This window comes from Cuculus canorus, chromosome 22, assembly GCF_017976375.1.
Source record: "Cuculus canorus isolate bCucCan1 chromosome 22, bCucCan1.pri, whole genome shotgun sequence".
NCBI lineage: Eukaryota > Metazoa > Chordata > Aves > Cuculiformes > Cuculidae > Cuculus > Cuculus canorus.
In genome coordinates, this window is record NC_071422.1 from 5,596,690 (window position 1) to 5,624,423 (window position 27,734).

The following is a 27,734-nucleotide window of genomic DNA, read 5'->3' on the forward strand; positions in this document are numbered from 1 at the left end:
TAAACCTCCGCACCCGGCGCTTCCCCCCTTTCCATCCTCCCAAAAAGGGACAAAAAAAAAAAATTAGAAGAGGGAAAGAGGGAAAAGAGCAAAGCGCACATGATTTCAGCAACGTGCCGGTTCTAATCCTGCCAAGAGATTATAGGAAGAAAGAAGAAAAATACAAAAATAAAACCACCAAACGAGTAGCGACAAGCACGGAGCAGCCCCAGCACACAGTGTAAACAGGAGCTGCTCCGATCCGGAGTTCAGCTCTCCAGGAAAGCGAGAGCACAACATGCTTTGTACATCCCGAAAGGTCCCTGCAGCGCTGGGAAGTGAAGGGGGAGGTCGTGGGTTTCAGCTTGAGTTGATATTTTCGGGGCATTTTGGAGTCTCCAAGCGGCGTTTGCAGCACCAAGCCTGGCCAGGCAGGGAAAGGGATGGGGGAAAAGTGCCATGGGAAGAGGTGGGCTTGGGATTCTCTGTCCTAGAGTAGATCCCAAGGCTTCACAGCTGGGAACTGCGGACAAAGGGAAGGGAAAAAGCAAACAAATACAAAAAAAAACCCCATAGATATAAACCCAATCTGTATGGAGGAGGAAAGGGAGAACGTGGACAGTAAACCCAGCGGTACTGTCGTCTTCCCCAAAGCAAGAGCGGTAACAAAACCATCTCAGTTGAGGTGACAGTGAAGATGTCCAACAGAAATCCCTTCCCTGGGGCAAAATAAAAATACAAATGAGGTACCTGTTCCACCCCAAGGCCGTCACCCCTTCCCGAAGTCACATCAAAGCTCCAGCCACTGGTTATTGTCTCTCTGAAAGAAAACGAGCGGGGCCGGGCAGCCCGAGGCAGGAGCATCGCGCGCGGGATGGGCCACGGTGCGCTCTCGGCGCCGCGAGCCCTTGTTCTTGGGCTGCTCAGCAGAGATCCAGTCTCTCCTTCACCCTGCAAACAGGCGGTATTGTTCAGTGCTCCACGGAGACGGAGACTTTTCCAGGTCTCGCGTGTTTCTCCAGCTTTTTTGTTTTAAAAAAAAAAAAAAATCATATATATATATATATATTATACACAGTACAATGAAAATATCCACGGAAACAAACGGGGTGGCTGGAAAAGATGCTTAACAAAAAAAGCCCAAAATAAAATAAATTCCCAACTCTTCCCCAAACGGACGCTCGCCTTCCCAACTAGTCCTCCAAGACCACAATCTCCACGTTATGGACCTGGTGCTGATGGTCCTCCACATCTCCCACCACTTTCTCCTCAGTCCTCAGCTCTGTCTCCAGGATCACAGCTTTGCCCTCCGACTCATCCGTATCCGCTTCAGGATCCGGCGCTGGGTCGATCTCTATGATGGTTTGCCCATCATCCGAGGTGCCTTCCACAGCTTGGATGGTGGAAGTGAGGCCGGACTCCATGGCCACCAGTTCCACGGGGTTGACCACGGCCGCGACGTTGGCCAAGGCCCCGCTGTCCTGCATCGCCGCCGAGCTCAGCAGCGCCAGGCTGGAGGACGGGTGAAGGGTGACCGTGTCGGAGGAGCTGGTCTTGGATGAGGACACCACAGTGGCGTATCGGAAGAGCTGAGAGCCGGATGGCAAGGTATGAACAGTCACCGGGCTGGAGCCTTGGCTAATGGTTGCCACCGGGATGTTGCCCATGGAGAACTGTTGTCCGACAGGTGCGATAGCTATGGGTGAGATGACCGTGAACTGCGGCTGTTGGATGGGGGTGGAAGGGCTGAGGACGGTGGCGGAGGCTGGGCGCTGCAGGCGGGGTCTCTTGGGAGGCTTGGGAGCGCTGACAGGCATCAGCACCACGTTCTGGATGGTTTGGGACTTTGCCTTCTGGTCCTTGGCGAGTTTCTTCTGCTCTTCCAGTTGCCGCTCCAGGTCTGCAAAGAGAAGGACCAAGCAGTGTTGGGTCAGGCTCAGAGCACTCCTGGAGCTGACAGGGAGTTCCCAGCTCTACGACCAACCGTTGCACCCCAGGTTTGGGACACGGGGTCTCCTAAATACTACATCCAGCAGGATTATTCATCCCTGCCCGTGGCAGGGGCGTTGGAACTAGATGATCTTCAAGGTTCCTTCCAACCCAAACTATTCTATGATTCTACGATCATTCCATTTCACTCCAGATCAAACACCACCGAAAGAGAACGTTGGATCCTCCTGCCCCTACATAGATCTGGTCAATGTTCTGCAACTGCTCAGCTGGCTTTGGCCGGCTCTCAGCGCCTGGATAAGGAACAGGCAATGCTCTGTACCAACTGCCCTTCTCCATTCTCTTCCCACAGAGGAGAAGATGAGCATTTCTGCTCCCCAAGCTAGACCCACCCACAAGAGAGAGTGGACAACCCCTCCAGAGGGTAGGAACCGCTTCCTGAGCTTGGCTGGGTCCCCTCTCCAGAGCCAAACACCTGTTTTGGGCACAGGGACCAGGACACCTCCCCCAGACCTTGTCTGTGCCAACACTGGAAGTCAGAAGTAGCACAGTGATCTCCGTTATCCAGGGCAGTAGGGGACTGGGATGTCCCAGATAAGAACAGGCCCTACAGGACACGGTGAGGAGGGAGACGCATTCAGCAAGTGGCTCGGGAGAATCCAGGTCAGTTTATTGGCTGCAGCTCAGGGGAAGCCATGAAAGACACCTGATAGCTCCATGCCAAGATGGGCAGACAACTCAGCACCGCGTACACGGAGAAGTTTATTCGTTTGGGCAGAGCACGGCACTGCCTGCAGCTTGGATAATGAGAAGGACCTGGGGGTGTTGATTGACAGTGGCTGAACACGAGCCAGCAGTGCCCAGGTGGCCAAGAAGGCCAATGGCATCTTGGCTTGGATCAGAATCGGTGTGACCAGCAGGGCCAGGGAGGGGATTCTCCCCCTGGACTCGGCACTGGTGAGACCGCAGCTCAAATCCTGTGTTCAGTTCTGGGCCCCTCGCTCCAAGAAGGATGTTGAGGCTCTGGAGTGTGTCCAGAGAAGAGCAACGAAGGTGCGGAAGGGGCTGGAGAACAAGTCTTGCGTGGAGCGGCTGAGAGAGCTGGGGTTGTTTAGCCTGGAGAAGAGGAGGCTGAGGGGAGACCTTATTACTCTCTACAACTGCCTGAAAGGAGGTTGTGGAGAGGAGGGTGCTGGGCTCTTCTCCCAGTGACAGGGACAGGACAAGGGGAATGGCCTCAAGCTGTGCCAGGGGAGGGTCACACTGGATATCAGGAAAAAATTGTTCACAGAAAGGGTCATCGAGCCCTGGCAGAGGCTGCCCAGGGAGGGAGTGGAGTCCCCATCCCTGGAGGGGTTTAAAAGACGGGCAGACGAGGAGCTCAGGGAGATGGTTTAGTGGCAGACAGGACTGGTTGGACTTGATGATCCAAGAGCTCTTTTCCAACCTGGTGACTCTATGATACTATGACTTCCGCGCAGCCCTGAGCCTGCAGCACCGACTTCCTAACGCTGCCCGAACCAGGCTTGCATCCCAGCACCCCGCCTGCAGCACCGGGCACAAACTCTGGGCTGTCGAATGCCCCAGGTGTCCTCACTGCGAGGCAATGAGGGGAAATTCCACTCAGGCCCTAGGATGGAAAGGCAGTGGGAAGCGTTTGCTTTGGGGCAATAACTATTGAGCAAAAACCCAAATATTGAGAGTGATGTCCAAGGAAGGTCACACATCAGTTCCCAAAGCAGCAAGAGGGTGAGAAGCCTTCCTAGGCGCTGATCGTACCTGCCAGTGTGTAAAGAAACTGCTCCTCTCCTTGCTCTGTCTGGTTCTTCCTGTTGTCCAGAACCTTCTTGACGGTGTCCATGAGGCCAAATGTGTGCGCAACGTTGTTCAAGACGGCGGCATCTGCAAGGAAAGGATGCAGGGATGAGTGCCTAGTCCCACAGGTGGGACTCAGGTCCTCAAAAGGTGCTCATACAACCCCAAAAATCTCCTGCTGCTTTTTGTACAACTCTGTTCTTCCACAAGGGCTGCCTGACACGGGCAGCTCCAGCTCCCTCATCCTCCAGTGACATCCAAGGACTGAATAATCCCATTCACACGATAAAGAAAACGAAACGGAGATGTGTCACCCAAGCAGCTCAAAAATGCTGCAAATGAAAGCGTCATTTGCAATCAGAGAGATACAAACGAGCTCCCCACCTACAAAATCATCACCCCGTGCTGCTGACGGTGTCATTAACATGCCAGCTTCACTGAAAGCTGTGCAAAATTTCTATTATAATCCACTGACTTCAATCGCTCTCAGCTTCCAAAAGCTGCCACCTACCAGACACAGAGATCCGCCAGCCCAAAGCTAAATTAGAAAATAAATATTCTGGGTATAATGAAGTTTGGGGATGTACTTGGATGTTCTCGCAGCAAGAGTATCACAAGGGACCTTTAAGAAGGGCTGGTAGTGCCAGGAAAAAGGGGAATGGTTTTCAGCTGAAAGAGGGGAGATTGAGATGAGATCTTAGGGAGAAATGTTTTGCTGTGAGGGTGGGGAGGCCCTGGCCCAGGTTGCCCAGAGCAGTGGTGGCTGCCCCATCCCTGGAGGGGTTCCAGGCCAGGTTGGATGGGGCTCGGAGCCCCTGATCCAGTGGGAGGTGTTCCTGCCCATGGCAGGGGTGGGACTGGATGGGCTTTGAGGTTCCTTCCAACCTGCCATCAACGAGGTGCTCTCAAACCCTTTGCTGACACAGGGCATGTGCTGGATGGATTAGAGAACTGATTGGAGTTAAAAATAACTCAAAGGATAGGAGTTATTTTTAACCCAGGTCACTTCCTTCATCTGGTTCAGGCCACAAAACAGGTTTTCTGGCACCAAGAAGTGAGGGAGCAGGACCTGTTTAAGCCTGCATTGTCACAGAAATAAGTGTTTGTCTAACTCTGGTCCAAGAAATTAATCCAGGCAGGTCTTCAGGAGGACCAGGAGCTGAGAACAGTCGCCCAATGGCCTCAGCAAGCTGCCAGGGTTATGTCACTCAGGGAACAGGGTGGCTCGTTGCGTCTCTCTGCCTCACAGTGGTGTAAGCGAATGCACTTCAGCGTTGGGCAGCCTCAGACCACACCCAGACTCAGCTCCTGCCGCTCAGCTAATGAGCGGTAACCCGTTTACCAGCCTGACTCAACAGCTTGAAAGGGTAGGGAGGGACCCTCAACACTTCTTTATGCCTGCAGCTGCGTCCTTCCCTCCAAAGCCAGAGGCTGTGGCTCACAACCTACCTGTCATCTGGAAGGGAGATTGCCCCAACCTCTGCTGGACACCTCGTAGGACTTCTTCTATCTCCTTCTGGATGTTGCACACAACCTCTTCCATCAGCCCCACATCAGCTATTCCTTTCCAGAACATCAGTGTGTCCTCTGGCACAAGAAAAGGGGAAAAAGTAGTCAACACATATGACCAGATGGTGTTTTTTCCCCACGAGGATACCTTAAACCCTTCAGGCAAAAGCAACTTTGCAAGACGACATCTAATTTGGCCATTGGGGTGGATATGACATGGGAAAAAAAAAGCCTGAAGAAACAAAACAGATCCAGGCAGTGACATGTTTTCAAGCAACACCATAACTTCCAAGGCAACATTTCACCGTTCCTGTTCATCTTTGCAAGAAGCAGAGCTTAAAATCTTTGAGGAAACTCTGCCTAAGCTTCCGTACCAATCCTGAGAGGGAAGGGAAGGCACTGCAGCCACAGGACGCGGCAAGGAATGCTGACAGGGTTCGAGCAGGGTTCGACAAGACACTGCTCGCTGATGGTTTCAGTCTGGCTCCAGGCTGGCAGATATTTCCATCTTTATAACGAACAAAACCAAGCCCCTCACTGCAACCGGTAGCAACTGATCTGGAGGATCATCCACCAGCCCTGTTTGGTAGGGACTCTGCACGCCAAGGATACGCTGGGACAGCCAAGGGGACATCTCCATTATGACTTAAACTCTCCTTATTTTCAGGATTTCAGTCTCCAGAATATAACAGGTGGGGAGAAAACACCCAACAAGCAGCCTGAGCTTACCTGAGATCTCCTCCGTGTCCTTTTTCATGCCTTCCTCAGTGGCCATGGTGACAGCAGCCGTCAGAGCCGAGTTCCACTCGATCCCCTCCTCCATGCTCTCTTCCGACAGCGCGATCTGGGTGATGCTCCCTGCCAGAGAGGCAACGTCAGCTCTCTCTGCGGCACCTGGAGCACCAGCCCTGAATCCCTGCTTTGCTTTCCACCTCCCTCACCCCTCTCGGGTTCTTTTTCCCTCCCGTGCTCAGGTTGGTCGTGCCTGACTTCTTCCAACCAAATCAGCTGACAGCAAATACTGCTGCTTTTCATTGGGGCTGTGTTTGAGAAAGTCTCTGGGGCTTCTGGAGGGAAAACCACGTGCCCTCCGCAAAGCAAACTGGAGTCCTGGCATAAAAGGGGTAGAAAATGATTAGAATAAAGAAGGAAATAAATAAGCCTCAGCCCAAGCATCTTTCTCCTCTTGCATCATCAACGGGGGGGCTTTGCGCCCTAGAGATGTCCTAATCTCTCAGGAAATGACACCGTTGGGGTCCAAGCTGGTTTGCAGAAGGGAAACGGATCTGACTCAACCCTAACTTTCTGGATCACATCTGGGACTAAGCCAACACGCAGCCTCTGTCCAGTTTTGCCATGTGGCCACGGTGCTTTCCAGAACATTCTCCTTAGCCTACGGACAACCCTACCATCGCACCCAGCCAGAGCCTTAAAGAACCGAAACCTGTCCAGATGAACGATGCGGTACAGTTGGGAATGGTCTTCTCCCTTTACCTCAGTAAGGAGAGCAGAGCAGAAAGCTCTGAAACTCGCTGAGAATTTGCAGTTGGAATGAAAATCAAATGGCATCCAGCCCTCAGATCCCCTTATGGATGCCCAGGTGATAGGGAACGGGCTGCTCCGGAGGAGGTCAGCATGCTTAGACATATTCCTGAACATCAGCCCTTCTCACACCTTTGTAATAGACCCTCAAATAGGAAAGACACCAGGAAATGCTGTTGGAGCTCTGTTTGCTCACACGGTGAGCCCAGAACAGGGATCCCGTCAAGGTGAGCCTCCCCTGGCTCCCAAGGCTGCCTCCCTTCCGTCACTGTGGAACGCTGGCTGCTTCCCAGCCCGCTCGTTACCGCGGAGTGGCGCTCCCTGATAGACGCTGCCAAGACCTCTCCAAGCGGACGCAAGAAGCATTTTCCTCCCCAGTAAACCAGGATAATATCCTGAATGCTGGGACCGCCCGGCTATGCCTGGGGAGAAGGCGTAAAGCATGTGTGCGCGGTGGGTCAACCTGAATTGGTCAGCCCAGGCAAGGAGAGAAGCGTCAGAGGGAAACTCCCACGACATCACCAAGTGGTTTCCTACCATCGGCCGACGTAGGAGTTTGCACCACGCTCTGCTGTCCCGGCACCGGTGCTCTGGCGCTGCTGATCAGGAGATCGAATTTGGTGCTTCGACAAGTGTTGGTGCAAACTTTGTCGTGTTGGTAGAAGTCGATTTGCCCCGAGTCCATCATTTTCCTGTGCAAGGAGGGGGGAGAGAACCATGCTGAACTCAAATCTCAGCATGGAGACAAAAGGGTGTATTCCACCTAGAAATGCTATGGCCGCAGGAAGGATGGGAAAAGGGAGACCCAGAACCACTCTGCACATAAAACCACTCCCGCAAGGCAAGTGGCAAATCATAGAATGGTTTGGATTGGAAGGGATATCAAAGCCCATCTGGTTCCAACTCCCTGCCATGAGCAGGGACACCTCCCACTGGATCAGGGGCTCCAAGGCCCATCCAACCTGGCCTTGAACCCCTCCAGGGATGGGGCAACCACGGCTTGTTCTGAGCAAGGCCTCCCCACCTTGATAGTAAAAAATACAAGCCATCCTCAGCTTCACAGAGGGCTCCAGCCCTGTTCTACCCCCACCAAGTACGAGGTTCCCCAAGCGAGGCCACTTCCATAGAGGATGTGGAATCCTGTCCCTCTGACCACAGGACGAGGATCTCTGCAGGCTGCTCGCCAGGCAACGTGAGCTTCCACGAGATCTCTCATGGACTGCAAAGCAGACAAAACGCCTGCTTGGCATCCAGAAGCTGGACATAGTGGTAGGCAAGTCAAATACCTCAGCATGATTCCTCCGAGGCGAATGGCTCTCTTCCAGTCCTTCAGGGTAGACTTCCCAGCCAGGTGAACGAAATGCTTGGGGCTGATCAGCTGGTCATTGAACTGAGAAGAAGATAAACCAAGGCTCAGCGAACACACGGTAACATGGCTTCAAAGGACTGGCTTGGGACATTCAACGCAGCCAGTCCACGGCTTGTCTGAGCCCACACTTCTACCCAGAAAGAGGAGCTGCTTCTCAAATTCATAGAATAGTAGAATCATTATGGTTGGAAAAGACCTCTAAGCTCGTCCAGTCCAACCATAAGCCCAATCGCAACCATGAGAGTGGTGAGACACTGGCCCAGGTCGCCCAGGGAAGCTGTGGCTGCCCCATCCTTGGAGGTGTTCCAGGCCAGGTTGGATGGGCCTTGGGCAGCCTGAGCCAGTGGGAGGTGTCCCTGCCCATGGCACCAGGTTGGAACTGGATGATCTTTAAGGTCCTTTCCAATCCAAACCATTCTGTGATTCTGTGATACAAAACCACATCCCAAAACGCACAGCTACAAGTTTTTTGAACCCCTCCAGGGCTGGAGACTCCCCCACTGCTGTGGGCAGCCTTCTCCAGTGTTTCACCACTCTTTCAGTAAAGAAATTTTTCATAGTTTCCAATCTAAACCTCCCCTGGTGCAACTTGAGGCCATTTCCTCCCAGCCTTGATCCCCTCGGCACAGCGATGCTCGTAACTCCAGAATGGATATCTCTGCAGGGACGATGTACCAGCCATCAACATTCAAACCACACAGCTCTAGCCAAGAACAACCCTGAAGGCTTTTGTATGAGCCAAATTAGCTCCTTCTGGGAACACGTCCTGTCATCTTCGGAGACTTCTGTTACACCAAACAGCTGAGCAACGTCTCGCTGACACAGGTGTTGACTCAGGCATCTGTTCTGTCCTGCTCCAGTGACTTAAGGAATTCCTGTTGAGGGTCAGCGAGGGCAGCATGCGGGAACCCAGCCTCAACACATAGAATCATAGAATAGTTTGGGTTGGAAGGGACCTTAAAGATCATCCAGTTTCATCCCTGCCATGGGCAGGGACACCTCCCACTGGATCAGGGGCTCCAAGCCCCATCCAACCTGGCCTGGAACCCCTCCAGGGATGGGGCAGCCACAGCTTCCCTGGGCAACCTGAGCCAGTGTCTCACCACTCTCATGGTGAAGAAATTCCTCCTAACGTCAGCTGTTCCATCAGCACACTCTCAAGTAGAAAAAGGTAACAGCAGGGCTTCTCTTGTCAATGCAACCCACTCACCGAGGCGGTGACAGGAGCGGAGTATCAAGACACCAATGGAAAGAGAAAAAGAACACAGCTCTAGCAGAGCTCAGTGCGCATCCCCTGCTCGCCTTCAGTCCCTCGTCAAGTGCCAGACACAACTCTGCTTTGAACAGTCATCAAGAGCAGCACTGAAATACAAGGTCGGTGACAGAGCTTCACACTTTCGCTCTTCCCTTGCTCCTATCTGTGCTAAAAACACAATAAAACCCAATAATCCAGCACGCTGCAAAGGCAAAGCTGCTCGGCTGCAGGACAAAGGTCTGATGAAACAGAAAAAGGAAGAAAATCCTGTGGGTCAAGTGCGAGACGTTGAGAATGGAGAAGGAATCTGCTGCAAAAACCTTCTTACCTTTACACACTTGACATTAATTCCCGGACAGACAAACTTCTTCCAGAGCAGGATGGCTTTGCTCTCCCCACAGGTGATGGGATAGGCGATCTCGATCTCCTCGTTCGTTTCAATGGTGCTGGGGTCTGAGGGAGGAAGGGGTGAAAATGAAACTTTCCACCCAAGAAGCTCAAACTCCACAAGGCAGAGGCTGAAAGCTCCCGGGTTGTGAGAACTATGCTCGGGAAACCAAACGAAGGGGCTGTTCAGGATCCATTCTCTCTTAATCTTCTCCAATTATTGGCTCTAACAGTACCTGGCATCTGCTTTTTAATATAGCAACACTCAAAACGAAGCTCATCTACCAGAAGGTGATAGCAGAAAGCCAACACGTCTCTAAAGGGGGGAAGCGGTTAGTGAGAACAAACTTTTGTGGAAATAAAATGCTTTAAAATGTGAAGCACAGCTATGTCTCAGATTTCTTGGAGCTCCGCTGTCTCTTCAGTAGTGATATCAGATGTTTGCTGATAACGTATTCTCCTCACGGGCAGAGTTTCTGCCAACACTGCCAAGAGACCCACACCCACACAAGAAGCAGAACACTAGTCGAGATCCAGCCACAGCCCCTAACGACAGCAGGAAGCACACAGAGCCAAGCTGCTCCGTTCTTCTGGACATCCAACCCAAACTGTCAGGCTGTCTGGTCAGCAAAGAATCAGCAATCAGTCTCTGATGCTTCAGCCAGCGCAGACAACTACCATCATCCCAACCATCATTCCTGCCTGCTGGCGTCACACAGCAAAACTGGGATGAAAACTCGGCTCCCGTGAGCAGAATCACACAATCATGGAATCATTTAGGTTGGAAAAGACCTTTAAGATCCTCAAGTCCAACCATGAAGCTCAGACTGCCAACTCCACCTCTAAACCATGTCCCCAACTATCACATCTCCATGGCTTTTAAATATCTCCAAGGATGGTGACTCCACCGCTGCCCTGGGCAGCCTGTTCCAATGATTGATAACCCTCTCTGCGAAGAAGTTTTTCTTGATGCCCAATCTAAAACCCGCCTGCTGCAATTTGAGGCATTTCCTCTTGTCCTGTCCCTTGTTACTTGGGAGAAGAGCCCAGCACCCACCTCACCACAACCTCCTTTCCAGGAGCTGCAGAGAGCGATGAGGTCTCCCCTCAGCCTCCTCTTCTCCAGCGTAAACAACCCCAGGTCCCTCTGCTGCTCCCAGATCTCCTGGGCTCCAGACCCTTCCCAGCTCCATTCCCTTCTCTGGATGCGCTCCAGCCTCTCAATGTCCTTCTTGTACTGAGGAGCCCAAACCTGAACCCAGAATTCGAGGTGCAGCCTCACCAGTGCTAAGTCCAGGGGGACAATCCCTTCCCTGCTCCTGCTGGCCACCCCATGGCTGATCCAAGCCAAGATGCTCTTCGCCTTCTTGGCCACTCTACTGGCTCATGTTCAGCAGCTGCCGACCACCACCTCCAGGTCCTTTTCCACCGGGCAACTTTCCAGCCGCTCTTCCCCAAACCTGAGGCATTGCATGGGGTTGTCGTAGCCCAAGAGCAGGACCTGGTGCTGAGCCTTGTTGAACCCCATCCCGTTGGCCTTGGCCCATCGATCCAGCCTGGCCAGGTCCCTCTGCAGAACCTTCCTCCCCTCCAGCAGATCCACACTCCTGCCCAACTTGATGCCATCTACAAACTAACTGAAGGAGCACTTGATCCCATCATCCAGGTCTTTGATAAAGATATTAAACGGAGCTGGCCTTGACACTGAGCCCTGGGGACACCATTTGTGACCCCCGTGGGGAGCTCTTACCATGCACTGCAGGACAGCCAGGATCTCAGTTCCAGGACTTTGAGACCAAGCAGTAACAGCAGACTCTGGAATAAGAGCATGCCCAGACCCTGCACTCACATCCACGCTTGGGGAACAGCATCTGCAGGAGCAGAGCCAGAGGGAAGCCCCGCGAACCGGAGACACCAGCTCAGCGGCGCTGGCCCGGCAGAGGAGGGGATTCTGCCCACGCCGAGCAGGAACTCACCGATCCCTTCTTCTAGCTTGTGGATGGTGTGCGTTTCGACGGCTACTACGGCAGCGCTGGCCTCAGAGCCCTCCTGGTAAATCCTGTCGCGAAAACAGCCACCCGTAAATAAACGACATCAATCACGAGAAATTCAGATTCACAGCACGGGGTTAAAAATGTGGTTCCTTTCTTTCTTGCCTGTCCTGGAGGGATGTGGATTCTGTTTGATGCAACGTCAATCAGAGGCATTTTTTGACACATATAAAATAGGGTAATAATCCCAAGGATTGAATCACGCAGAGGTGTTCCCAGTCCTGTCATCGCACCCTCCGCGCTGCCAGCGGCACCGAAGCGGCTCTGCAGTGCGCTACCCTCTGCCTTCTCCTCTGGTTTCTGATCCAGGCGCTTACCGACAACAGGAAGCGGAGCTCAGAGCTCCAGGATTTTCCTCCCAGCCCCGTGTGACACCGCAGGGAACAGTCGCTCCCAAGCCTACGGCAGCCCCGCTCGCTAAATATTATCAAACGAGCCGCTCTATTTACACCCTGAGCAATCCAGAGTTAAGACAAAGTGCCTGGTGGCAGCCGTTTCTCCGCAGCAGCTGCCAGGGAGGTCACAAAATTCCCTCCAACATCTCAGTTTCGTTGAAATTTAAGAGGATTTTAGGGGAAAGCTGGCACAGAGAAACGCGTGGATGGGGACATGGGCACAGATCACCACCTACAGCACCTGCAGGGGGGCAAAATCCCACCCTGGGGCTGGAAAGGGATGAGGGCAGCCAGGAGGATGCATGGCCAGCAGCACTTTGCCCACTGCCACAGCCATCGCCAAGCTGCCGCGATCCACCAAGACAGCATCACACATCCCCGCAGGATAATTCCCTTCCTCGGAGGCCAAGCAAGCACAAAAGCTTTTTGGTTTTCTTTTTTCCGGCGTTGTATTTTTTCTCTCTAGCACGCGCGGCACAAAACCGACGCAGACCTGGAAAAGGCAGCCACACTCGGTCCCCCCCAGCACAAAATCCTAGAGGAATCCACCCCCCCATTCCACCGGCACACCTCCCGGACACACGGGACCCATCCGACTCACCCTTGCTGCACCGGCTGCAGCTGCAAAATCACTTGGGTTTTGGTATCCTCCGGATTCTCCCCTTCGTTTCCGTCACTTGGTACAACCACCACATCACCCACAGGGACGCTGACTTCGGCATTCGCCATCTCTCACATGAAGCCGCGGTGCTGCGGAGGGAAAAACAGAGGTGTACACAGGCAGACGGGAAGGCAGGAGGCTGGAAAAACACAGTCCAGCCGCAGCAAAAGCCGGCAGAGCGATGCTCCGGTTCCAAGGAGCAACACTCTGGCTCCAAAGAGCAACACTCCGGCTCCAAAGAGCAACACTCTGGCTCCAAAGAGAGGACCAGGCATTTAAAATTCACCACCAGAGATGGCAAATGCCTGGCAGCACACGGGATTTCTCCTCCTCTGGTGATCACGATAGCTGGGAAGGATGACATAAAAGCGATAGGGAGGATAAAGCTGGGCTTGATGCTGCTGTGGGGCTGGAGGTCAGCCCTGCACACAAAAGCATCCCATCCTGGTGCACACAGATGGCAGAGATTCCATACCGGATTGGTACCCAGGAGCTCATCTTGGTGGATATTGGTGTGGAAGCTGCAGGGATCCCTTCTAGATCAGTACTGGGGAGCTCATCCTGGTCTGATTCCAGAGCAGAAACAGCAGGGACTCCTCCCACATTGGAACTGGGGAGCCCATCCTGGTCAGATCTTGGTGTGGATACAGTGTGGACTGAACTTCAGCCCCACAGCAGCAACAAAACCACCCTCACCCGCAGGTCAGGATCGCCCTCTCGGGGCTTCAAAGCTTCTAGGAGAGCTTATGGCACAACAGAGAATCATGGAACGGTTTGGGTTGGAAGGGACCTCAAAGCCCATCCAGTTCCACCTCCTGCTATGGGCAGAGACACCTCCCACTGGATCAGGGGCTCCAAGCCCCATCCAACCTGGCCTGGAACCCCTCCAGGGATGGGGCAGCCAACACTGCTCTGGGCAACCTGCTCCAGTGTCTCACCACCTTCACAGCAAAACATTTCTCCCACCATCTCAATCTCTCCTCTTTCAGGAGAGGATCTCCTGAATCGTTCTCCTCACCCTGTTCCTGCACTCCCTGATCCAGAGCCCCTCCCCAGCTTCCCTGGAGCCCCTTTCAGTCCTGCTCTAAAGTCTTTCCCAAAGCCTTCACTTCTCCAGGCTGAACAACACGAACTCTCAGCCTGTCCTTGGATGGGAGGTTCTTCAGCCCTCGGATTATCTCCATGGCCTCCTCTGGCCTCGCTCCAACAGCTCCATGTCCTCCCTGTGTTGAGGACTCCAGAACTGGACGCAGAGCTCCAGGTTTGGTCTCCCCAGAGCGGAGCAGAGGGGCAGAATCCCCTCCCTCACCTGCTGCTCCCACTGCTCCGGATGCAGCCCAGGACACAGCTGCTTTCTTGGCTGTGAGCGCATTCGTGGGCTCGTGTGGAGCTGCTCATCCATCAGCACTCGGAGTCCCTCTCGCCCTCCCTCTTAGGAGGCATTTAAGGCGCTAAGGGAACCCCAAGGAGGGTTTTAACACCCACCCCTATAGGGGTCGAGGGGTGGTTTGTCCCCCATATAAGGGGTGAGAGTTCGGATATCAGCATCCCCCTCATAGGGGTCAGAGCTGGAGGTGTGGTATACCCCCCCCATAGGGGTCAGGGCTCAGTGCCCCCAAATAGGGGTCAGAGATCAGTGCCCCCCATAGGGGTCAGAGCTCAGTGCTCCCCCTATAGGGGTCAGAGCTCAGTGCTCCCCCTATAGGGGTCACAGCTCAGTGCCCCCCCCATAGGGGTCAGGGCTCAGTGCCCCCCATAGGGGTCAGAGATCAGTGCCCCCCCCATAGGGGTCAGGGCTCAATGCCCCCCCATAGGGGTCACAGCTCAGTGCCCCCCCCCTTAGGGGTCAGGGCTTATTGTCCCCCCCATAGGGGTCAGGGATCAGCGTCCTCCCCATAGGGGTCACAGCTCAATGTTCCCCCATAGGGGTCAGAGCTCAATGCCCCTCCATAGGGGTCAGAGCTCAGTGCCCCCCCATAGGGGTCAGCGCAGGAGCGCGGTGCCCCACCCCGCGCAGGGGGCGTGGCCACAAGTGAATGGGCGTGGTCTCAGCGAGTGGGCGTGGCCTCTCCTCCCCCCTCCTCTCTCTCCCCCCCCTCCCCCCCGCGGCGCGGGCGGACGCAGCGGCGCAGCCCCCCCCCCACCTTCCCCCCCCCCCCCCCCCCCGCGGCGCGCGCGCGACGGCGGCACGTACGGCAGCGCCCCCGCCCCGCCCCGCCGCACGGCCCCTCCCGGCTCCCGTAGCGCCGCGCTGCGCGGCCCTTACCGAGCGGCCGCGTTCGGGGGCTGAGAGAAAGGGGGAGGGGGGAGAGGAGAAAGGGAGGGAGGGTGGGTGGAGGGGGGGGAAGCGGGCCGGGCAGCAGCGAGCATGCGCGGTGGCCGCCGCGGCCTCGGCCGCCAGCACTTCCGGCCGCCGCCTGCCTTAAAGGGGCCGACGGGGCGGCGCCGTGCTGCCCTCTAGCGGCGGATGGAGAGATGCGGGGCGGGGAGGCCCTGCAGTGCTGCGTGATTGACGGCGAATCCGCCCAATGGGGGCGCGGGGCCGGGCAGCGGCGGCCAATGGGAGTGAGTGGCGCTGTGCTGCCCCTGGCGGCGAACAGCGGGGCTGCAGCGCGGTGCTGGCAGCGGCGTGCGATTGACAGCGCGCGCATCCAATGGGAGCGCGGGGCCGGGCAGCGTCAGCCAATGGGGGTGAGCGGCGCTGTGCTGCCCCTGGCGGCAAACAGCGGGACTGCAGCGCGGGGCGGGCAGCGCCATGTGATTGACAGAGGCTCCGACCAATGGGAGCGCGGGGCCGGGCAGTGGCGGCCAATGGGAAGCGAGGGGGTCGGACCACGGCAGCCAATGGGAGCGCTGGGAGGCGGTGGCGGGGCCGGGCGCGGCGGAGCCGGCGGCGGCGCGGCGGGAGCGGGAGGATGCGGGCGGGCGGCGGGGCGGCGCGGGGGGCGCTGGCCGTGGCCCTGCTCCGCCGCTGCCTCCTGCTCGGGCTGCTGGGGCTGCGCCCGGCCGGCGGACAGGACGGTGAGTGCGGGCTGCGGGGGATCCCGCACCGGGACGCGGCATCCCCGGGGCTCCCCTGCCCGCCCGGGATGGGATCCCCTTTGCGCGGGTCGCCGCTGTGCCCGCACCGGGACGGAGCAGGACGGGCTCCCCGGGAACGATCCGGGACAGAATGGGAGGGGAATGGGCTCCGGGTACAGCTCCGAGATGGGATTGGAGCAAGACGGGCGCACCGGGATCGGTCCGGGATCGGTCCCCGCTGTGTTCGCACCGGGATCAAAGCTGAATGGGCTCCCCGGGATCGATTCGGAGCGGGATCAGACCAAGACGGGCTCCCGGTACCGATACGGGATCGGTCTCCACTGTGTCTGTACCGGGATCAGACCAGGATAGGCTCCCCGGTACCGATCCGGGATCGCTCCACACTGTTTCTGTACCGGGATCAGACCAGGATGGGCTCCCGGTACCGATCCGGGATTGCTCCACACTGTTTCTGTACCGGGATTAGACCAGGATGGGCTCCCCGGTACGGATCCAGGATCGCTCCACACTTTCTGTACCGGGATCAGACTGATCTAGGATGGGATTGGAGCAGGACGGGCTCCCCGGTACCGATCCGGGATCAGTCCCTGCTGTGTCCGCACCTGGAGCAGATCAGGATGGGCTCCGTGCTCCCCTTCTCCTCCCGGTGCCCGGTTCCCTGTGTCCTTTCTCCTGCTTTCCCAGGGATCCCTCATCCCCGGGGATGCAACTCTGCCCTGGTTCCGGAGGATCGCTCGGGGAGCAGCCGGGAAAGGCAGGCAGCGGGTGCACCCCGGCGTCGCTATGGGCTTGGCAGCATCACTCCGGGGGGATTTGCACCCACTGGGGTCCGGGAAGGCTCTGAGGAGGGAACGTTGAGCCAAACCTCTTCCCTAAGACATGATTTTCCTTGGCACCACTCACCCCTAACTCATTCAAGAGCAAGGAGACCGGGATAACACATCCAGAGCGTTGTTCTCAGCGAGGGGGAAACTGAGGCACTGGCCAGGATGGCCCTGGGGAGGCAGGGGGGTGGGCAGGACTGCGCCACATTCCCATGTGTGATTTGGGAAACATCCTGTAACGGGTTTCCACCGGATCCCAAACCCGTTGGTGGACGCGGGGACTCTCCTGGGGCCAGCGATGTGACGGAGGCAGGAGCGTCGGGCTTTTCCCGGAGCATCGCCCTGTTGTGTCTTTCCTGCATCCTGTGAGAGAACAAACAATTCCTTGGCAGGGATGGTCTCAGCCAACGCTTCGCTCTCATCCGGTGCAAATCAACTTTTCCCAGTTTTTGGCAATTGTGGGGTTTTTTTTTTGGCAGGGGGGATGTTCCAAGCACCCTCCGGGCTCTGCCTTCACCGTTACCAACTCCTCGATAACATCCTCGGAGCCAAATCCCTGAGTGCGCCTACAGCTCGCGGCTTATCTCTGGCATTCCTGCCCAGCATGCGCCAGCCTCACTTGGGATGCTTTTATCAAGGTTTTCCTTTCCTGGGATGTCTTTTTTCCCTGCCATCCTGGTGTGGGATTAGAGCCAGGGGGTCTATCCATGACCCCCAGGTCAGGCATACACATCAGCCTATCCCAGCAGAGAGGTTTTTCCATGCCGAATGCCATGGCTGTGACCTTCCTTGCTGGAAACTCCTCCAAAATACTCCAAATTTTTCTCCCCTCTGGCACATCAGCCACTCTGGGAGACCCTTTCCCAGCAGCCTGGGCTCTCCCATGCCGTGACCCCCATCCAACCTGCACCCCATGCCCCACCAACAGCCCTGGAGGGTCTGATCCTTTCCAGCTTTGCCGTAACAGATGCGCCTGCCCAGCCTGGAGGGTGGAAATCTGGGATTTCACCCAGTCCTGCATCCCTTCCAGGGTGTGTTTATTATAGGATAAACCCCCCTGGTCTGGCTGCCAGCCCTTCCTGCAGACTGGGCAGGAGTGAGCTCCATGGGGGGAGCTGGCATCTTCCACCTCCGGCCCCCCCTTTTTTTTATCCCTGCAGGATTTTCCCCCGCTGCTCCTTTGTGCCGTCTCCCAGCGACAGCGAGGGCAGCCAAGGCAGGGGCCAAGCCATGCCCAGCATCGCTTTTCCTTCTGGCTGAGCCAGGAAGATGCCTGGCAGGAGCAGCAGCTTTTTAGGGATGCAGGGGGTGTGGGGGGGTGAATGATGGACACCCCCCAGCTCACGTAGAAGGGTTCAGCGGTGCTTCCCAAGGTCTTTGCTTTTCCCTGCGCCCCAATCTTTCCTGGCTCCACCGGAATTCCACAACACCAGGCGCTTTCAACTCGTTTCCAGGATATTCCCTCATGCCCGGGGGCGGTGAGCGTGGAGAAAAGCCCCTTTTGTGGCGGGTGTTGGCATCGCCCTGGGGAGGAGGCGATGGGGATGCAGCTGCCCAAGGTCATCCTCAAGGTCCAGGCTGTAGCCAGAGCGGGGGATTCCAGGGGCTGCTCCTGTACAGCCCCGAGGAGGAAGGGAGATTTCCTCCTTGCATCCTTTTGTAGCCTCCAAAATCAGGCTTCATGGAGAGAAGGTGGAGGTGCAAGTCTGTGCTGGGTGGTTGTGGGGAAACTGAGGCAGCTTTGTCCCTCATCCCTCACTGGGACTGTCCCCAACAGGGGGAGCAGCCAGAAAAGCCACAAAAAAAAAGGAATATTTCAAACAAAGAAAACATTTGAAAGAGCTCCAGGTGCCCTGGGGGCTGTGCCAAGTGGGGAAACTGAGGCAGGGACCACCCTGGCTGAGCCCCCCCCCCCATAATCTCTCCGCAGGGGATGGCTGCGGCCACACACTACTGACACTCCACAGCGGCACTCTCAGCTCCAAGAACTACCCGGGCACTTACCCCAACCACACCGCCTGCCGCTGGCACCTGCGGGCCCCCCCGGGCGCCTCCCTCCTCCTGGCCTTCGGAGACGTGGACCTGGAGCCGTCGGAGCACTGCGCCCACAGCTCCCTGGTGCTTGCCGACCCTGAGGCTGGCACTGCCTACGGTAAGAGGGGTCCTGGGGAAACTGAGGCAGTGCAGAGGAGGGGCGGATTGGCTGGGGATGGGGGTGAATTGGTTTGTGTAAAGTCCTGGATAAGGAGAAGAGCAGGAAAATCCAGCTTTTTAGTTGATTTCATCATGGGGAGGGAGGTATCCAAGGATGGGGATAGCCAAAGATGGGGATATCTAAGGATGGGGGTACCCAAGGATGTGGGTAATGAAGAGGGGGAGATCCAAGAATGGGGATATCTAAGGATGGGGGGAGTTGAGGAGGGGGAGATCCAAGGATGGGAATACTCAAAGAGGGGGATGTCTGAGGAAGGGGCTATACGAGGAGAGGAATAGCCGACGAAGAGGACACCCAAGTATTTGAGGAAGGGAATCTCCAAGGAGAGGGATATTTGCAGATGGGGATGTCTTGAGGATGGGGGTACCCGAGGATGGGGGTGCCCGAGCAGAGGGCACCCAGCTGGGATCAGATGCATTCCCTGATTAATTAATTTGTCCGCCCAGCCACTGCGCAAATGCTTCCAGGGTTTCCCCAGAGAGACTTAATGGTCTCGGAGGGCTTTGACAGCACCGGGAGAGTGGCAGGTGCTGGGGGGAGACGTTTTTGGAGGGGGAGGAAGCATCACGGCTGGGATGTTGATGGGGTGGGATGGAGGAGCAGTGGGAAACATGGGGTGGAAAGGAGTCAGCTTGGATCAGCCAGTGCTCCTGGGACTAAGATACCTCCCTGTTCTCCAGGGCTTTCACCCTTCCCGGGCTTGTGCCCAGAGTGGTGACAGCACGCGAGGTCCCTACTCCCCAGCCTCTCTGCTGTGGCCTCAGGGATGCGCTTGTCCCTATCCCCCAGGACCCCAAAACCTGCAGAACGCTTGGCCCGGGCTGGGGGGATCCTGGAGCAGTGCAGGAAAGGGGAGACCCCCAAATGCTGCTCCGGGGGGGGCTCACAGAGGCAGCAGGGCACCCACAGCCCCTCTGGGTGCTGTCACTGAGGCCATGCGTGCCGGCAGGCGGGGGTGACGTGGGGCCAAGCCGGGGTCCCGTGGCTGACGCGGGCCCTTGAGAAGTCCCAGATGTTTTTCGGGAAGCAGTTGGAACAGGCAGGGGCTGTGGGTTCCCTTCCGCTGACTCAGAGCTGGTGTTTGGCGCATGGCCTGATCCTGCCTGGGGACGTGCTGAGTCCTCATGGGTGCAGGCAGCCTTGTGGCCGAGAGGTCCCCAGCACCCATGGGGTCTCCGGAGCCGCTGGCTGACACGCCGGCATCTGGCAGGAGAGGGGAAATCTCTGCACGTGTCATCTGCATTTCATACGCATGGCATTTGCTTATCATGCCGAGCCTGCATCCCATCACATCTGTGACTCTGGGACATCCCCGTGCGTACCCCACGTACCCCAAACTCAGCCTCACCCAGATGGGGTGAGGGTTGGGGAAACTGAGGCACGACATGGCCCTGATGGGGAGTGTGTGTGGGGGGTCCCTGCATTGTCCCCAGGGCAACGATGGCATTTGCTCAAAGCATCTCTGGGCACCCCAGTGATGGACGTGATGCTGGGGGGTGTGATGGTGGGTCTGGGGATTGAGGCCACCTCTTGTCCCCAGCTGGGACCAGGGATGTCCCCAAGGAACCTGCCTGTCTGCTAAGCTGAAGTTTTAATCAGGGAGATGGAGAATGCAAATTAATTTGGATTAAACGGTGGTGCGGATTTAGGAGACAGCTTCGGCAGCACTGGGGGAGATGGGGATGAGATGGAAATGCAGCCCCCGTTTTGGGGTCAGATCCAAGCTGGCGGCCACTTGCGCTGTCTCAGCTGTGGGGGATTGAAGTGGCCCTGGGGGGGAAGCGTTTCTGGGGTGTGTTAGGGGGTCCCTGCTCCACTCAAGGAGGTGGGGACATCTTGGGCTGCCCCGGGAGCCTCGTCCAGCTCCGAGGTCTGTCCCACCAGCTGCTGCCCCCGGTGCTGGTTATGGCTGTGGGGGGACAGCATGTGGGGAGGAAGTGGGGGACAGTAGGGACAAAGTGGGCTGTGCCCCATGGCCTGGGGCTGCTCTGGGAATGGGACCACCTTGGCACGGGACCACCCTGGGCATGGAACCATGAGGTCACCCCAGGGTTGGGACCACCCTGCATGGGACCACCCTAAATGCCTGAGCGCCCTGGCGAGGGCTGAGCCAGAGGAGGTGATGCCCTGGGGTCTGGGTGCCCGTGCCCGTCCTCAGGGAGCCCCGGACTCCTCCACGGCCTCATCCCTGCTGGCAGGGCCCTACTGCAGGAACACCAGCCCTGCCCCACCACTCCTGGTGACAAACTCCAGCACCGTGACCGTCCTGTTCAACAGCACAAGCCATCGCTCGGGACGAGGCCTCCTCCTCTCCTACGCCACCTCACAGCACCCAGGTAGGGGGGAGCATCCCCCAGGGATGCAGAGGTCCCCCCCACGCTGTGTCTTGGCCCATGGGTGGGGGGCACAGCCATGGGCAGAGGGGGCTCCTTGTTTACCCCAGGGTGGGGTCCTATCACCCCAAGCTCCTTGAAGATCCACGTTCTCCCTGGCTGGGGGTAACAGCATGGGAGACCCCCAGGCCAGCTGGGACCCTCCCAAGCACCCTGGACCCCCAGGTCAGCTGGGACCCCAATATCAAGCAGAGCCGCAGGTGGTGTAGATGGTGGCGTGGAGCTATCAACTGCAGGGACCAAGGGGCCATCATCCCTGTCCCTGCAGACATGGGGAGCAAAACCCAAACATGGAGCAGGATTCAGTTGGGAAGGGAATAAGGATGGGGTGCCCTGGGACAGAGGTGGATGCTGTGGAGCAGGCGGGGGTCCCTCACCCTGGGATGTCCCTGCCTTGCAGACCTCATCTCTTGCTTGGTTCGAGGCACCCATTACACCCAGGAACACGTCAGGTGAGCAGCCAAGGTGCCGAGCGGTCCCTGCTTTGGTGTACCCCACCCCAGCATTGCTCCTGGTCCCCATCAGCCCCGTTTTTGTCCCCGTCCCTCTCGCAGGTGCTCGGTGTGCGCTCACCCTGCAGTTCTTGGGGGTGCAGCCATGGTGGGATGGGGAGCAAAGTGGGTGCACAGAGGGGATTTGGACAGGAACAAGCCCTGAGCCCCCCTCGCTGTGTGTTTCAGCGTGTACTGCCCCGCGGGCTGCAAGGACATCGACGGGGACATCTGGGGCAACCCCACACAGGGATACCGGGACGTAAGTGCAGAGCCCGGCTCGCCCCAGGGGGGCCTCACTGTGTGGGTCGACACCCATGGGTGCACCCGCCGAGGACGGACCCCAGCGCGTGCAGCTACTACTTGTCAACCCCCAGTGGAGCGCACATGGGGGAGCTCACGGGGTGTCCAGCACCCCCCTGGCGGGGCTGATCTCACTCCTCCCCTGCTCCCCGCAGACCTCGGTGCTGTGCAAGGCGGCGGTGCACGCCGGGGTGATCGCAGACGAGCTGGGTGGGCAGGTCACCCTGTCCCGGGAGAAGGGGATCACGCTCTACGAGTCGGCCTTCGCCAATGGGCTCCACTCCAAAAGGTGGGTGAGATGGGGTGCTGGGGACCTCGGCTGCACCCCATACCCAGCCTTGGGACCCATCCACACTGAGACACCCCTCAATTTCAGATACCCTCGGGTTTGTTCACTGGGGGGCTAATGCTCCCCTCACTTTCCTCCCTGCAGGGGATCCCTCTCTGAGAAGCGGCTCATATTCCACAAAGGTATTTTTTTTCCCCATTTCCCCTGAAATGAAGGCATGATTTTGGCTTCAGTGCCACCCCACGCCCAGCCAAGGGTCCTGGGCTCCTAGCCTGTTGTCTCTGTTGCCAGCCTGCAGCGATGCGCTGGAGGTGGCCACCTTCAATGCCTCATCCTGGTGGCACGAGGTGGATGCGCTGGGCCAGGACAGAGCCTGGGTGGCCGAACAGGCAGCACTTGGCATCGCTGGCCATTCCTGGGCAGCTGAACCCAGCTCTGAGGCTGCCTGGCTGGAGCTGGACTTGGGCACCCGCAGGAAGATCACAGGTGGGTGCCAGCCAGCAGACCACACCTCTGTCCCCAGGCCACCGTGGCCACTGGCCTCCCTGTGATGACACCAGTGCTGGCCTCACTGACCCCCTAAAACCTGCCCAGAGCCGTTGCAACGCCCCCAATACCTCCCAGGAGGTATGGAAGCTCCTTGTGCCATCTTTATACTGGTACAAACTGGGATGCAGACAGCATCAACTTCCATGCTGGCTGTCCCCCAATCCCAATTTTGTCCCCGCTGTCTTTATTCCCCCGATATACAACTGTTTCTGTGACGAACAAGTTAATATTGTGCTCTTGCATCTGGTGCCAGCGAATGCCTTTTGTTCAGCCGGAGCCTGCCGAAAGCGGGGGCTTTGTGCAGCAGTGGCTGGTGACTGCGGGGAGGAAAATAGGGACATTGTCCGTCCGGAGGCTGGAGGAGGGAGGAATGCAGGGCTGGCAGCCGGGGCCAGAGGTTATCAGCTCCTGGGGGCAGAGTGGGGGGTCCGGCACTCAAATCTGCCACCCAAACCCTCTCCCAGGGTGGGAGGGAGCCCCTTGGGGGGTGACATGTCCTGTCCCCACCTCCCAGCTGCAACCTGGGTATCCCAGAGATTGGGCTGTTCCAGCTGGGGAATACAATAGGGCATGTCTCAGTGTAGGTGGGTGCAGGGCAGCCCCCCCCCAATTCCTGTCTTAGCCCCCCACCTAAGGCTCGCTCCTACGCCAACAGGCATCATCACAAAGGGCTCCTCTGAGCAGCACGACTACTACGTGACGTCGTACCGGGTGTCTTCCAGCCGTGACGGGAAGAACTGGAGACCCTACAGAGGCAGCAGTGGCCAAGAGGACAAGGTGGGCACTAGGGGCTGCCGACTCCCACCCCCGGCCATGGGGCCACTGGCACCCTCTTCACCCTCTCTGGCAGATCTTTGAGGGAAACATCAACAGCCACAGCGAGGTCTCCAACGCCTTCATCCCCCCCATCGTCGCCCGCTATGTTCGTGTCCTGCCCCGGAGTTGGCACCAGCGCATGGCTTTGAAGGTGGCCTTGGTGGGCTGCCAGTCGGCACAGACCCGCTCACCTCGACCCTATGGTGAAACCCCTCTGCCTCCACCCCAACTGCCCCCAGGATCTCCATCTTCCCGTGGCCCCACACTGATGGTCCCTGCTCTGCTCTGCAGTGCCCAGCGTCCCCAAGGAGGTCCCCGTCCCCACCAGCCGCTTGCCCAGCCGCACACCCATCCCCAGCGTCGCCTTGGATCCGGAGAGGGCAGGTGGGTGCCCTGGTGGGGGCATAGCACCCAGGCACCGATGGACCCACTCAGTCCTGTGATAACCCATGGATTTTCTTTCTTTGGTGGCCTCGGGCGGGCTCCTGGCACCCATGGGTGCAGAGGGGTGGGATGGGGCACCCAGGGGCTGATGCTGCCCTCCCTCTCCAGGCTCCACGCTGCTGGACATGCTGCTCATTGGTGGCTTCGTGCTCCTCTGCTCCAGCCTCTTGCTGCTGGCTTTCCTGTGCCATAGGAAGAGGTGGGTCCCATCCTGCCCCCCTCCTTCATCCTGGGGGACCCAGCATCACCCCCAAAAAGGCACAGTGGCTCTGGGCAGCTCTGGGTGCAGTCTCCCAGGGATCAGGTGCAAGGTGAGCAAGGGTGGCCAGGACCCCTCACCCCATCTCGCTCTCCCCTTGGCAGGAAGTCGGCGGCGCAGCTGAACTGTGGGATCACAAAAGGTAAAGGATCCCCAACTTCTCCCTGGGGACCCGCTGTGCCTTGGGGCCAAATTCAGGAGAGGTGCAGCTGGTTTCACCAAGCCCCAAACTGTCCCGGCCCCAAGGCACCAGTTTGTCCCCAGGCACAGCGCTGCCTGTCCCCAAGGGCTGGTGTGTGACAAACAGGGGTTCTGGTCTCTGCTCAGGGTACCCCAAACTGGAACCAAGCCAGGTGTGCTCCCTGCAAAGCCTGCCGTCCCCCAGCTCTGTGCTGGCCTCCTTCCCCGCAGCAGCCACACCAGGGGACCTCAGCCGGACTCAGTCACCAGGTAACAGGGACATCAGGACACAAACGAGTCCTTTGGTCCAGAGCTGGAGCCTTTTCTCTACCACTGCACACTGGGCACACCATGGGGTGCCCGTTCCCCATCCCAGCACCACTCTGCTATGACTCCTGTCCTGCATTATGGTCCTGGGCAAAAGGGAGACCCTGGCAAGGCTTTTTAATTATTATTATTATTTCCTATTTATTATTATTCCACCCTAAACCCAGGCATGGGCATTCCACAGCGGCCAGAGAGCAGCAGGAGCCCCACTCTGTGCCGTGGCAGAGGGATATGCCCATCCCATGGGGTGGTGTCCCACCCCAGCTGGGTTTCAGCAGGTGTCTGCCTGGCTTTTCCTAGCCCGGGCTGTCCAGATGCACCTAATTTTTCACCTAGCACGCCCAACATCTGGAAGAGCGCTATGGCCCCTTCCTTGCGATCCTCATCTCATTCCCATTGCAGAGTACGCAGAGCCAGACCTGGTGCAGGTGAGCCCCAGCAGCCCGTCGGGCCCTTCCACCTTCAAGCCGCTCCTGGATGAGGGCTACACATTGCCGCTGGTTGTGAGCCATTACGACGTGCCAGGAAAACACCACGACTACGCCGAGCCGCTGCTGCCCGAACCTGAGTACGCCACGCCGTTCGGTGAGCCTGAGCCCACCGGTGCCCGCCGGAGCCCCTGCGGAATGGCAAGGCTCCCCAGCTCCTCACGGTACGACGCACCCGTGCCACGGCCCATCGAGCTGGAGCTGAGCAGGGAATGTTCCCTCTCGCACGTCTACCATGAAGCCTTGTGAAGAGGGGGAGCCCAGGGGGGAGTCTGTGAATCATCCCTGGGGGGAACCTCATGAGCCTCTCTGGGGCTCCAGAACCTTTTCTGGGCTCCAGGTGGACCTCACAAGCATTCCCTGGGCTCCAGAACCTCCCCTAAGCTCCAGGTGGACTTCATGAGCCTCTCTTGCGCTCCTAGGGGGAGACCTGCAAGCCTCCCTTGGGCTCCAGAATCTTCCCTGGGCTCCAGGGGGACCTTTCCTAAGAGCAATCCTATTTAAATATATATATATATATATATATATATTTCATGCCTCGCTTAATGAGGGTACACAGTTCTAGCCAGAGCATTAACCACCTGGTCCAATGTCACCCACCCAAATCGTGCTGCAGGGCAGGAAGGCACAGGGCAGAGCATTCCCAAGGGAGTATTATGAACAATCCCAAGGGAACACTATTGGGACAGCAGATGGTGACACGTGACATGTGGAGCATCTGTCACCGTGCAAGTGTTTTATTCAGTTCCATCCACTGGATCTCTGTGGGATCTGTTGAAGTGTGGTGTCATCAGTCATCATAGAATGGTTTGGATAGGAAGGGACCTCAAAGCCCATCCGATTCCAACCCCTGCCATGGGCAGGGACACCTCCCCCTGGATCAGGGGCTCCAAGCCCCATCCAACCTGGCCTTGAACACTACTAGGGATGGGGCAGCCATGACTACTCTGGGCAAGAGGGTACTCACAGGAAAGCATTTCTTCCTGATATCTGATCTAAATCTCCCCCTCTTTCACCTGAAAACTGCTCTCTCTTATCCCATCCCTGCCCTCCCTGATCCAGAGCCCCTCCCCAGCTTTCCTGGAGCCCCTTTCAGTCCTGGAAGCCGTTCTAAGGTCTCCCCAGAGCCTTCTCTTCTCTTCTCTGGGCTGACCGCTCTCAGCCCTATGTGCTGCACAGCTGAGAGCCACGCTCCTGGTTTTCTCCAGGCCTTCCCTGTGAGTATTGTCTTCTATTTCCCCCCCTGCAGTGAGGCAGCAACACCCTTACCTCTGCTGGAGGAGTGCTGAGGTTGAACCTTGGTTGTTAATCAAGGTTAGAGCCTCTGAGCAAACGTGCAGCACTGTCATCTGTTGTCATCATTCCTCTACAAACTCTTGAGCCTTTTGTTGCTGTTGGCTCCCCTCAGCGTGACTGGATAACGCAATGTCTCATCCATCAGCCTTCTCCAGCGGCTCAGAGAGCTGCTGTTATCAGGATCCTGCTTGCGACACGGCTGCAGGGACTGCCGCGATGGCTGAAACGGGATGATTGCAGCGGGTTCCTGCTTCCACACTCTCGCCTGGTCTGAGCTCGGTGCCTCTGAACGCCACCAGCCCAGGAGTGCGCTCGCAGTGCTGTGTGGGTGTTAACGCTTGATGTCAGGGATTGTGCGCGCCGTTCTAGTCACCAGCGTAACACTATGGGCTGCAGCAGGGCTGTGTTGTTCCTGTTCCTCCTGTCGATGAGGGGTTTGATGGATGGAGAGAGGAGTCTGAGCTGGTTTCTTGTTCTCACTCTTCCTATGCGATTCAACAAGGCATGGCCCAGGTCTAAGAGAGGTGCAGAGGAGGCTACAAAGATGATCCGAGGGTTGGAGCAGCTCCCTATGAGGACAGGCTGAGAGTTGGGGTTGTTCAGCTGGAAAAGAGAAGGCTCAGAGGAGATCTTATAGTGACCATCCAGTACCTGAAGGAGCTACAAGAAAGCTGGAGAGGGGCTGTTCACAAAGGCTTGTGGGGACAGGAGGAGGGGGAATGGGGAAAAAACTGGAGAGGGGTAGATTTAGACTGCACATAAGGAGGAATTTCTTCAGTCTGAGAGTGGTGAGACACTGGAACAGGTTGTCCAGGGAAGCTGTGGCTGCCCCATCCCTGGAGGGGTTCAAGGCCAGGTTGGATGGGCTTTGATCCCTCTGATCCAGTTGGGAGGTGTCCCTGCCC

At 57.3% G+C, this 27,734-nt stretch overlaps 2 protein-coding genes across 3 annotated transcripts; one reads left to right on the forward strand and one right to left on the reverse strand.

Annotated features, from left to right (window-relative positions):
- On the reverse strand, positions 1 to 27,408 carry GMEB1 (glucocorticoid modulatory element binding protein 1). 2 transcript variants are annotated; one of them, XM_054086474.1, is made up of 11 exons: positions 26,803 to 27,408; positions 16,859 to 17,142; positions 12,854 to 13,002; positions 11,783 to 11,865; positions 9,748 to 9,872; positions 8,082 to 8,185; positions 7,333 to 7,487; positions 5,983 to 6,111; positions 5,194 to 5,331; positions 3,709 to 3,831; positions 1 to 1,879 (listed from the first exon to the last, which is right to left on the reverse strand). In XM_054086474.1, the coding sequence occupies exons 3-11, from the start codon at positions 12,979 to 12,981 to the stop codon at positions 1,173 to 1,175; spliced, it is 1,692 nt and encodes a 563-aa protein (XP_053942449.1). In that variant the 5' UTR covers positions 12,982 to 13,002; positions 16,859 to 17,142; positions 26,803 to 27,408; the 3' UTR covers positions 1 to 1,172. The 2 variants fall into 2 exon arrangements, with proteins under 2 accessions (XP_053942449.1, XP_053942448.1); XM_054086473.1 differs by lacking the exons at positions 16,859 to 17,142; positions 26,803 to 27,408 and adding an exon at positions 15,180 to 15,299.
- Positions 15,679 to 26,052, forward strand: LOC104063149 (discoidin, CUB and LCCL domain-containing protein 1-like). Its single transcript, XM_054086472.1, has 15 exons — positions 15,679 to 15,934; positions 18,710 to 18,931; positions 21,193 to 21,330; positions 21,788 to 21,839; positions 22,068 to 22,140; positions 22,337 to 22,470; positions 22,615 to 22,652; positions 22,762 to 22,956; positions 23,675 to 23,796; positions 23,870 to 24,038; positions 24,127 to 24,219; positions 24,388 to 24,478; positions 24,643 to 24,680; positions 24,866 to 24,988; positions 25,448 to 26,052. Exons 1-15 carry the CDS (start codon positions 15,694 to 15,696, stop codon positions 25,780 to 25,782), a joined length of 2,064 nt encoding a protein of 687 aa, XP_053942447.1. The 5' UTR covers positions 15,679 to 15,693; the 3' UTR covers positions 25,783 to 26,052.
- Positions 27,409 to 27,734: the final 326 nt, after the last annotated feature.